Source organism: Chenopodium album, chromosome 19 (assembly GCF_948465745.1).
Source record: "Chenopodium album chromosome 19, dcCheAlbu1.1, whole genome shotgun sequence".
NCBI lineage: Eukaryota > Viridiplantae > Streptophyta > Magnoliopsida > Caryophyllales > Amaranthaceae > Chenopodium > Chenopodium album.
In genome coordinates, this window is record NC_137852.1 from 1,493,391 (window position 1) to 1,505,915 (window position 12,525).

The following is a 12,525-nucleotide window of genomic DNA, read 5'->3' on the forward strand; positions in this document are numbered from 1 at the left end:
GATTATCAAATTATTTTACCATTTATGCATCTTTATTTTTTGGCCATAACTTGCACTCAAAACCCTAGCTAATACTAAGTATATGGAGCAAATACATATTGATATCCTATATAGCAAGTATATGTACTCCGTATATAAAATGATAAAAATCCTATGTAGTTATTTCGTATAATATTTGATACTTCATGTGTAGTATGAAGTATAAAATACGAGTAAGATACTCATGCATACTCGGATACTCCTACAGTCCTATGTCGTAGTCATTTTCCATATACAAGTGTTAAACTCATCTATATATAATTAGTCATTTTCCATACATTAAATATTAAACTCTTTAACTAATTAAGCTCAAAACCTAAGAAATTATATTGGGTGCGAGAAGATTATAAATAAATGCTGGCCCTATTGTTGAAATCAAAGTCGCCTTACCAATGTGAGAGGTTGTAGGTTTGTTCACGTTTTTCCCGATTGTATCAGCGTCAAGCATTTCAGGAAAAGTCTAATCATTAATTAATGATGGGTGATTAATCATGATTAATCACAATTCACAAAAGAATAGTTATATAGACGGAATTTGAAATTTTGGGTACTACAAGACTTTTACCAACTTAACTTAAGAAAATGTTCTGTATTTTTACTTGAAAAAAAAAAAAACATTTTGTTAGAAGTTATATTGAATATTTTCCTTGATATATACTTCGTACAGTACTTTTTATAGTCCTTTATTTGGAAATTTGGAAAATGATACCTACGGATGTAGAGAAGTACAAAGTATTATGCAATAAGCACCTTCAGTTTTAATTACTATGGAGTATTTTTTTGTTGTGCAAGATTAATTAATAGTTAGCTAATGCATAATATTGTTTCTTTGAAAGTGAGCACGGTGGGATAGCTCAAGTGGTTAAAGTTTTCTTTTCAATTCCAGCGCGTGGTTCACCGGTTCCACCGACTAGACCCAATTCTAAGATCGATCCTCATCGCTCGCCCCTGTGGCTCTTTAAACAAAATAATACATTTTGTTAGAAGTTAAATTGAATATCGATGGATGGAATTGGACTTAGGAGTGTAGGCCTACTCAAAAAGTAAGTGAATGGAGTTACCCTAAAAACGCTGGACTGAGTCAGAGTTAGAATTGGGCCATGTTAGGATTAATTGGGCCTTAAAGTCCAAAATATTATCTTCAAAGGTTAACAACAAAGCAATAGTCATGTAGCGGCCCAATTGATGAAACGAGACAGTAAATGAAGAAAGATGATTTTCACGAAGGAAAAAAAAAAAAAAAAAAAAAAAAAAATCAGTAAACGTAGGCACAAAATACGGGTCAAACAAGAATTGATAGTTTGATTTGCTTAAAATGAAAGCAAGATTGTACTTCTCCACGGCTTTTAGCTTATTTAATGCCAATGCTAATATAGTTATCACTCGCTCTAAGTATATATTAAAGACTATCGTGTCATATTTTAATTAGTAAGACATGATTCATTTGGTTGGACTCTTACGAAGTACTGTATTATTTTGTATTAGGATGTTTTGAGGCTGGTGTACAAGTTCAAAAATTAACCATGTAAGTAGCTTATTAGGTTTAAATTTTATTTTAAAAGGTAAAGGCCAAAAGGGTATCTTACATTCAAAGATATGCATTTGAGGAATTATATGTACTTATTCCATCTTTGTGCGTAGACGCGTAGTTCATGTACCCAAATATATAATTGTGTAACAATAGCAATTTGTCTAATCTATTATGACTATCAAGGGGGTAAAATTATATTATGATGTATGTATAATGCTTACATTAAACCTAAACATTGAGCATTGATCAATAATAAATCAAGTATGTGAAGATTGCTAATTAGTGCAAGCTTAATTGACTAAATAGTAATAGTACGAATAAATCACTTATTGTAAACTCATCTAATTAACAATTCTATGTATAGATCATATACTCTGGAGTAGGTGTGTAAGGTTGAGAGTTTAGGTGCACTAAAATGTTATAGTTCTTTCTAGCTAATTACTCGTACATCAATTTAATCCATGTTATTGAACACTTTCTAATTTGTTTATTGTCAATTATCATGCACAACAAAAATTTATACAAGAATTATCCCCTAATTCAATAAGCAACATAATTGGTTAAACTCGAATGAATATTTACATAAAAGTGATATAGGCATATAGCATCTAATAATACTGCATGTCATACATTGCATTTAAATGTATACATTAGATACAGTATCTCACACGCTGATGCATAAAATGCACGGCGCAAAGGTTGCACCCATGTACTTTCAATACAATATATACGATGTGTATAAAACAAATGACAAAAAGGTACACTAAAGTAGGCGATTAGGTATACATAATCAGTAATTATATAGGGAGATTAATTAAGCTAGCCATATTTCAAAGTAAGGTGGCGGTATCTACACGGGGATGTTGATATTGATACATACAAATATATAAGGAGTATAAATATCGTTTTCGGAACTAGATCCCAGATTGTGATGATTTTAATGAAGGTGGGTTCTTGATTTTGACAAGAAACTACCACTACTATTAATATTACATGCCACGTATTCTCTTAACAAAGTTACTAATTATGTAATTACTCTATTGATGATTGGGCATGCTCAAGAACAGTACGTAATAATAATGTACGAGTAAGGTGTTAAGTTGTTTGTGATATTCCTATTTCCAATATGTTTGGGCTCTATAAACTGATAAACAGATGCTTCAAGTAGTATACTTGCTACTATCGCCAAGCACGATTAATTGTGAAATGATGTATGCGTTAGTTTTGTAACTAAGTTATAAACACATAACTAAGGGGATTACACTAAGTATTTCGGTAATATTTCGTGCTAAAAATTATGGGATGTTCCTAATAAAGTTACATGTAACTTATGTTTATGTTATATCAAATATGCCTTAAATTAATCAATTAGTCATCAGTCTCGTTTTAAGCAAGGATCATATAGGGGTCTTGAATATCAGTGAATGAGCTAATTCATCATTAGTAAATCACGTAAAATTTGTATTATTCTTGTATGTTGATTATTTTTTTTTTCCCCATCTGTTATATTAGTTTCAAAATTAGAAGTAACTAATCAACCAACTAAAAAGGTTTGTTTTATTCACTCAAATTCTACTCAATATTCAACTTATCTCTACATATTGTAACTCGTTAGAACAAAATATGGTAAATAATTAAAAGAGCCGTTATAGAAACCCTGGGAGCTAGTGTCTCTCATTAATAGCTATTATAAGCTTTCAAACACATCAAATTGATTATGATGTAATATCAATAATATGGTAATTAAGATTAATTATTGTTTGCTCACTAATCCTCGTACATCAATCAAAACAGTCAGTTCACCAACTAACACAATTACATTACAAACAAAATTAAATTCATTCATCTTAATAAGGCCAAGCTTCTAATAATATCCCTAGCTTATGTATAGTAATTAATTCGACTTATATTATATTAAGTTTGGTCCGCTAATATTATCCTTGTTCACTAATGTACTAACTTCAATTGTTAGTAACTTACCTTTTAAGCACTTGTTTTCCTTTCATTTTCCCCTTCAACACCAACTTTCTCTCTCTTATTTCTCTCTCTAAAACCCCACCCTCCATACCTTGAGCATGCCTGAATGTCCAGAGAAAGGTATACAACTAATATACTCACAAATTAATTTCATAACGTTATCAACTCTTTTTTGTTATATGTACATATATAATGTACATGAAAACCCTATAAATGTATATATACATGCATAAACATAAATAAATGTTGAAGAATGAGGCTATATTTTTAATTAATTAGGGTGTTACCCAAACTTTTGGCAGGGAGAGATTTGATGAGATAGGCAAGAAGATCAAGAGAGACAACGATGCAATTCCGAGAGGAGGAGGAGGAGGAGGAAGGCGGCATTTTCAATTAGGTCCTCCCGGAACACTTAATACGATCACCCCTTGCGCCGCTTGTAAGCTCTTGAGGAGAAGATGTGCTCAAGAATGTCCCTTTTCACCTTACTTCTCACCTCATGAACCACAAAAATTTGCCTCCGTTCACAAAGTTTTTGGTGCTAGCAATGTTTCTAAGATGCTCATGGTAATATATTGTACAAACCCTAATTGATTTTTCCTCCTTATCAATTAATCTTTTGTATCATTGTGTGTTAATTAATTAATTTTCTCATCACAAACCCACCAAGAAATAAAAAGCCAATGATTTTATTTTAGCAAGAAGTATATACTTTGTATAGGTTGGTATTTGGTAATGCCTTCCAAAGTTTTTGTCTTATTCTTTAGTACTTGTTTTTAGGTAAATAATGCTAGGTATTTATTTTCATACAATTTATCAAAAATTTGGGGAAGAAAAACCCTCTCAATTATAATATGATAATTATTATAAATTTAGCCTTGCAACTTACAACTATTAGTCTTGATCTCTAATCAAAGTTCAATTGAATAAGAGCCAAATCATTGCTTGTTTTTATATGTCAAATTGTGTTTTTTCTATCCTTTAATTTCTAGTTGTGTGCAATGTTTCCCTATAGTTATTGGGTTTTTTTCGCTAGGGAAGTGGGTCATGGTGGAGAGAAATTAAAGAAAAAACAATCAACTTAATCTAAGGCATTGCCTCAAACTACAAAATATATGATAATTTAATTAAGATTCAAAACTATATGATAATTTAATTAAAATAGAGATTATATAATTGATAAATAACACATCAAAAATCAAAGTTTATGAATTATTTTCTAAAAATTTCATTGCTCAAATCTTTTATTAATCTAACGCATTACCAAAAAAAAAAACATGATAATTTAATTAAGATTCAAAACTATATACTTTATATATTGATGTTTTATGGTGAATCTATATAGGAAGTACCAGAGAGTCAAAGAGCGGACGCAGCAAACAGTTTGGTGTACGAAGCAAATGTGAGACTTAGAGATCCAGTTTACGGTTGCATGGGTGCTATTTCAGCGTTACAACAACAAATTCAACTTTTACAAGCTGAACTTAATGCTGTAAGAGCTGAGATTCTTAAGTACAAGTTTAGAGATACTAATCATAATCATAATCATAACAATAATAATATTAGTACTTCTACTAATAACAACAACAATAATAATAATATTACTCCTTCACCCTCTTCTCATGATCTTTCTTTCTATTCTTCCGGTGCACCGGTGTCAGTTTCTATAGCCGTGCCACCACCACTAACACCATCCATTCCACCCCCTTCGCCGCCTCCTCCACCACTACCGCCTCCTCATCATAGTATACCACCCGATTCTTCGATTTCTTCCTCCATGTATACACATGAACCATCATCATCATCTAATCCTGATCATGATCATTTTAGCTCCATTTCTAATGAAAACATTTCCTACTTTGGTTAAACATAGATCTTAAGGTAACCAAGATTGATAACATCATTATTATTAATTATAATGTAATAAGATGAGGATTATAATATCCAGATTCTAGCTTTAAGTTTCTTCATTGGAAATTGGAGCTTACTTTGTTTATGTAGAGTGGAATTGATGTAAAAAGCCCTTAGTGTGGTAAAATTATTCTTCCTCATAGAGATATTTATGGTTGAGGAATAATTATTTCTTTTTGCATAGTTTGTATGACAGACATTGATACAAACATTAAATTTAAATTATGAATTGAAAGTTCCATTGTTTTAATATTTGAGTGTATGTATGTGCTACATTTGATTTTTTGGGCATATAAGTGTTGGGCCCGGGTCACCCACCTTGACGGGTCGCACGCACACTCCACTCCACGTTAGTATGATATTGTCCGCTTTGGGCCTAGCCCGCACGGATTTGTTTTTGGGCACCTTCCCAAAAGGCCTCATACTATTTGGAGTGTGCACTCACTTATAAGGAGCTCTTCTCCTCCTTTCTCCTTCCATGTGGGACTTGGGATGACACCCCAACAATAAGGTGTATGTATATATAAAGGATAAATAATGTTCAATTTTAAAATATGTGATACTTTAATTAATTCAAATGATTGACGTCTACAATATGAGTATTTGGTTATATGGATGCATATACAATATTGTACAGATTAGCGTATGTATCTGATCAATTGCAAAAGACCTCGTTGATGTGTCTATAGTGCAGCTATATTTTGACCTAAGTTATGCTCGAATTAGAAAGATACTTTTATCAACCTTCAAAGGTATGAAATTCATTTTCTTTTGGTTTCATATATATGGAGAACTCCGGTCCATATCTTTTTTTCAATAATAAATTTTGTAGCTAATGTCAAAATTAGCAACCCTAACATCGAAAAGTAGCAAGAGTGATATATTATAAACTTTCCTACTCAGTAGTATATGTACTCCGTATAAATTAACAAGTGAGGTTGACTAGTCTTAATGCATATTCATTTATGTTAGTACTTGTGTTATAGAGGCAGATTGAACTTATAGAGTTACATTTATTTCTAGCATTAGCTTAATGTAATTAAAAATTTCATGAAATTAGGTACCAATGCATGCTATTGCCATGTTTGGAAATTGAAGCTTTATGAATTAAACTTTCAGAAAAGTAAAAATGTTACTTTTGCACGTGTGAGGGATCGCGGTTTGACCGTGGACTTCGTGCCATGATTGTTTGTGCATATTTATTTTATCAATTTCCATTTAATTTTGTTCTCAAATTAGGAGGTCGGCTAAAGCTTTGCTTGTTATTTGGACAATGTTGCATTAACTTTCAACGTTGTCAACCCTCCAACTGTCAATACAAGGTTCTTACTTATTTATATGCTTGAAATAAAAGAAATAAAAATTGTCAAAAAAAAAAAAAAAATACTCGTAATAATAATTTGTGTTTTTGATAAATTACAGGTACTTCGAGATTATTATAACACCTAAAAAGAAAATATTTATGAAAAACACAACCCTAGTCTAGTATGAATTTTAATTAAATTGAACAAAAGACGTATAACTGACATTGTAACTTTGATGTGATAAGTGTGTGCCCCATGTATGTCCATGTACCTGGGAGTAAGGAATTCTCTTATACTCTTAGGCGTTAATTTGTATAGCTGAAGTGACTCACGTCGATCTAAGTATGAGCTTAATAGACTAAAAGACTACTAAACACACCTCATGTCTTACTTAGACCAAATGAAAATTTTAATAAGAATCATCATTACACATTAGTAATGCAATAGTGTAGGGTTAGGTCCGATGTCATGGTTGCTTGACATTGTGGTATTCTCATCTCGCTTTCGCATTATCTTCGTCGAGTTTGCTTGTCTGTCTATAATATACTCCAAACTATGCAAGAAACTTTGTATTCCATATTTCCATTAATAAATTTTAAAATAGGATTACTTCGTAATATTTTTTATGAAAAGCAAAAGGTATGATGTGAACATGCTTCCCGTCAAAAAAAAAAAAAAAAAAAAAAGTGAAAAAAAAAAGTGAACATACCTACTGGCCCAATATTATGGGCTTGTTCTTAAATAATGATAAAAGATGTTTTCAAAATAAGCTCATTTGTTCTTAGAGAGTTCATGATAAAATTGAGGCCCAAACCCAATGTAAGTATTAACAGGCCTTTGTTAAACTGAAGAGTGAAGACTACGGGCCTGTTCTCTTACGTTGAAATTCAGTTCAGTTCAGTTCAGTTCAGTTCAGCTGAGTTCAGTTCAGTTCAGTTCAGTTCAGTTCAGTTCAGCTCAATTCAGTTCAGTTCAGTTCAGTTCAGTTCAGTTCAGTTCAGTTCAGCTCCTAATTTCCTTCTCTTATAAAATATTCATTTCAGTTCAGTTCAGTTCAGTTCAGTTCAGTTCAGCTGAGTTCAGTTCAGTTCAGCTGAGTTCAGTCAATGAGAACAGGCCCTACTACATACACTCCCTTCATTTGATTTTCTTAAATTACTTTGATTTTGTGCACAATTTACAAATTCAACTTTACCATGGATTTTCTTCGTAATGTATAAATGCAATCTTATATATAATTATTGGAAACATTCGAATATTTTAAATATTAATTTCTTATATTATATTTGTCGATTGTTAAAATTACAAGGATCAAATTTGTGTATTGATTACTTCAATTCAAAATGTAGCTTATTGAAAGGAGAAAACTAGATGAATTTCAAACATCTATTCAAGCGTTTGTTTATTTTTTTTCTTTTAGTTTTTTACTTAGAATTTTGAAACTACGACTTCAAGTGCAAATGATGTTCATCGTAATATTCATTTTCTCTTATAAAATTAACATCTCTAATTATATATTCGCAAAAATATAAAGCAAATTAATATTTTGAAAGAATAAAATGGAGCAATCTATAGAATTCACAAAACTATATTATTACTAAAAAAAATCAAGAAAAATGGTAAAAGAGTATTAATTATGTGAAAAGCCTAAGTAATGCAATTAAAAAAGAAGAAGCATAATGTTACACTTAATATTTTTTTAGTCACTCAAATATCTGTAAAACAACTTCTACAATTGTGAAAACAATATGAAAGCTTCACACACTTAAATGGTATAAATATTGCTGAACATACAAAAATTAAAACTAATAAGGCCTTTACATTAGCCCCTTTAAATCGAACTATAACAAAATCACCTTATGTTTTAGTACAGTTCATAATAACACTAAAACAACGTAACACAATTTCCTAACTGATTAAATTAGTTAGTCTTCCTGCAGTTCTTCCTGATCTCGCCATTGGATCCAGTAAGTGGCTTAATGTCACCCATCTTGATTATGGCTGCCACGAAATCGGAGCTAAATCGGCTAGGGTTGCTGCTGTAAGTTTGGACAAGCCCGTTGGTGGAACCACCGCTGAACAACTGTTGGTCAGAGTGTAGAAGACCTTTTTGGTTAACGATGTTCTTGTAGTAGTTGTTGTCAAAGGAAGTTGGGGTTTGGACATCCAAGGGTGCTAAGTTGTTGTCCCCTGTGTTACTAGTCCTTGGACAATTTGCTTGCCTTGTTTTGGCAAATGCCGCGTTTATGTTGCTTTCGTTGTAAATTCGAGTCCTAAAGCTTGTGCATCTTGCTTGTCCGATGGTGTGTCCGCCTACAAAAATATTGCACCATTAGCTATAACTAAGTGGACAACGCATAGTTACGATAGATTGTCACATGATAGTGTGTGAATAGTGTTTTAAATAAAAAAAGAAATGTTGCAATTATTAAAGAATGGAGGAAGTGTGTTATACCAGATAAAGCGACCATTTCAGAGGTGGAAAGGCCTTGCTTTTGGAAGCTAGAGATAAGTTGGCTAAGGCTAAAAGTTGGTTGTGGGATGTCATTGTTTGCAGCGGATTTGCTAGCTGTCCTAGCATCCCTTCTGCCTAGCTTTACATTCCAAGTTGGTCCTCCAAGCTACAATAATCAACAAGCAAAAGTAAGATTAGGCAATGGTTTTTGGAGATGGTCATTTAAGTTTGATGACGTGAGTTTATTATCGTTTTTACTTACAGTGACAACAGAGTCTCTAGCAGTAATTGCTAATATGTCAGCACATGAGACAACACCAGGGCAAGCTTTCTCTACCGCTGACTTTATTTGGTCAATCACTTCAAATCCTCTAACTGAGCCATTATTGGGAATTGCCATCTTCTCTCCCGTGAAAGTAGAAGTGTCGTCTAGTAAAATTGATCCATCACATCCCTGTGCAATGTACACATGTTAAATATAGTTTGTATCATATAATGCTAAAATATATTGTACTACCACATATTATACTTCCTTGGATCCTTATAAAATATTCACTATGTATATGATCATATGCTAACATGTGCATGCAAATGGTATTTAAAATAAGACTATAATTAATGTTAAGAAGTTTACATTAACAAAGCAGTCGTGGAAGAACAAACGTAGGAGAGAAGCACCCATCCTAGCCTCTTTTCTAATAGCGGACTGTACGACAGATTTGACAGTAGAATCGAGATTTGGGCACGAGCTCGAGTAGAAGTTCGTGGAGAGTTGGGCATTGGTACTACAAATAGAAACCAAGAGAAGGCAAGCCACAATTGTGAGCGACATGAAAGAAGAAGAAGAAGAAGTCATTTTTCTTTTGTTAGCAAATTCACAAGCAAATATTGCTAACGATAAGAAGTGTGTTTGAAACAAGCTAAGGAAATGCATGTATTTATAGTAATCTTGCTCTAGTAAAGTTATCTCGAGGTTACATTAATGTGGGACCCCAATAATTTATGTAATTTGCATGCGACAGTTCTTTGAACGTAGTATAAAGGAAATAATTGGTTGAAAATATAAAGGTCAAAACTATAGTCTAAAAAATCAACACGCCATAATTATACAACTGTTTTAGAGACTTTTATAGGACAAAAAAAATAGACATATACGGCTTGGTCAATGTATTTTCGGTGTAAAAATGTCAAAGTTGGACCTACTTTACTCGCACACCTGCTGAATCTAACCAAACAGAGATTTGTTCGAAAAGTAATATCGAATCAAGGCTTCTACTTCTTCCGGATAAAACTTTAAATACGTTGTATGAAACTTTGACTTTGTCACATATACGGGGTATTCACTTTTTTTTTTTTTTTTTTTTTTTTTTGAAAGAACTTCACTTTGTAGTTTTGTACACCTTCAATTTGTATAATTGTGAAGTATTTTCTTGGCAATACAGTTTAAGTAAGAGATTAGAAAACTTAAATGAAGGTGTGGTAAAAATAATTTAAAACCATAAACTAGTAATTTTGTTCGTAATATTATTTTAAATTACATGTCAAAGTAAGGCCCTGTTCTTTTCACCTTAAAAAAATAATATTAAGTAAAAATAATTTCAGTTCAGTAAAAATAATTTCAGTTCAGTAAAAATAAGTTCAGTTCAGTAAAATTTCAGTTTTCTTAAAGAAGAATTATAATAGAAAATCAGTAAAAATAATTTCAGTTCAGTAAAAATAATTTAATTTCAGTAAAAATAATTTCAGTTCAGTAAAAATAAGTTCAGTTTAGTAAAAATAATTTCAGTTCAGCAAAATTAAGGTGAATCAAACAGAGCCTAATACTAGTATATTATACTGTTGCAAGGACAAATAATAATTAAAAAAAATACTAATTACATCATTAGATATTTAGATGTACTAGTTCATGGAAAGTTTTGAAGCAGGAACATAGTTTGCGGAGTTAGGTCCAATTTCTTTGAATATAATGGACATACATGTTTTGATGTTCGCCCATTAGAGAAGTTCTATGCTGTGCCGCTTTGTATATAGTTAAAATTTAATTTGGGAGTGATTGATCTCTATCGAGATAGAAATAGCTCCTTCCTTATGTTAAACCACTAGTCCTATAGTTGACAAGACAATTAGACTATGTATATTTGTAACATCGTGAAAAAAACAAAATAAGCAAAAGTACTTATGTTTTTCAACAACCTAAAGCTTTTGTCAAAATTAAATTAGATCCAATGAATATGATTGAATAATTTGAATTGCTAACTTGTAGCAATTATTAAACAAAAATGGCGGTACTAATATAGACTTTGAGTCACTCAATTATAGTGAACTTTATCCTAAAATCAACCATAATATAACGACAAAAACTTTGCAACGGCCTCTTTGAGAAAATTCCAAAGTTGAGAATAATATAGATAATCTTATAATAGCTAAAAAAATGTAAGGAAAAAAAAAAGAAAAAGAAAATTCCAAAAGGTGAAAGACTAGAACGTAATACTTGTCCATCATATATATTCCATTCACCTCCTAGATGTAACTTGGGCTGGTTGCCACTTAACTACTATCCTATCGTGTATGATTCTGTTTAATATTATGGTAATGTAAGCTGTCGGCCTTTTAACCAAAAAAAAAAAAAAAAAAAAAAAACCTCCTAGATGTAGTTCATATTTGACCCTTTATGTTCATAGATTTTAGAATCTTGAACAACTTTTTATTTTTTTACACAATGAATATTATTAGATTTAAGTTAGCATAATAAATTCTTTTATAAAATTAAAAGTAATTCTAAATTATTATTACTTCTAAAGATGTATTTAGTAAATTTTTAAAATTATATTTGACTGTAGTATAACGTTATACAAGTATAATTTTTATTTTCATTGGGATGAAGGGAGCTAGCTGAGTACAAACCACCACTAAATTGTCAATAAACTATGCAATTTCTCTAAATAATTAGTTAGAACTAACATTACTCAAATTGTATAATGTATAACCTACACTTCAATCTCTAATTGTGTGTATTCTTAAACCGTGTTTGAGCTGTGTTCCACCATTTGCTCTCAAAATAGACTACTTCAATTCAATGTTGTTAGGAATTTGCACCTAAGAAAACAATGTTGCTAGGAACCACAAGCAATTGGAGTGGAGGTAGCTAAAGGAGATCATCTAGAATTAGATATTGTCCCATAAATTTAACATGAAAGTGAAAAATCTACAAATTTAGAATGTAATGTTAACAACCAAATTGGTGTACATGCACGGCCTTAAGTCACATAGAACGGAAGATAGATATAAGAAATGAAATAAAGTCTTAA

At 31.4% G+C, this 12,525-nt stretch overlaps 1 protein-coding gene and 1 pseudogene across 2 annotated transcripts; one reads left to right on the forward strand and one right to left on the reverse strand.

The window, feature by feature from the left end:
- Nucleotides 1-1,041: 1,041 nt before the first annotated feature.
- LOC145596075 (LOB domain-containing protein 15 pseudogene) lies at nt 1,042-5,457 on the forward strand (annotated as a pseudogene). Its single transcript, XR_014103071.1, has 3 exons — nt 1,042-1,082; nt 3,850-4,114; nt 4,893-5,457. The product of XR_014103071.1 is annotated as an LOB domain-containing protein 15 pseudogene (transcript).
- A 2,987-nt stretch (nt 5,458-8,444) lies between these two features.
- On the reverse strand, nt 8,445-10,086 carry LOC145593722 (peroxidase P7-like). Its single transcript, XM_081650049.1, has 4 exons — nt 9,852-10,086; nt 9,480-9,671; nt 9,218-9,383; nt 8,445-9,075 (listed from the first exon to the last, which is right to left on the reverse strand). The coding sequence occupies exons 1-4, from the start codon at nt 10,071-10,073 to the stop codon at nt 8,684-8,686; spliced, it is 972 nt and encodes a 323-aa protein (XP_081506175.1). The 5' UTR covers nt 10,074-10,086; the 3' UTR covers nt 8,445-8,683.
- Between the last annotated feature and the right edge of the window lie 2,439 nt (nt 10,087-12,525).

Excerpts from the sequence above, each read along its gene's own strand:
- LOC145593722 (XM_081650049.1), bottom strand. The coding sequence starts at position 10,073 with ATGACTTCTTCTTCTTCTTCTTTCATGTCGCTCACAATTGTGGCTTGC. Across the intron at positions 9,672-9,851 it reads TCCACGACTGCTTTGTTAAT|GGATGTGATGGATCAATTTT; the intron begins GTAAACTTCTTA and ends TACATTGCACAG. Across the intron at positions 9,384-9,479 it reads CTAGAGACTCTGTTGTCACT|CTTGGAGGACCAACTTGGAA; the intron begins GTAAGTAAAAAC and ends TGATTATTGTAG.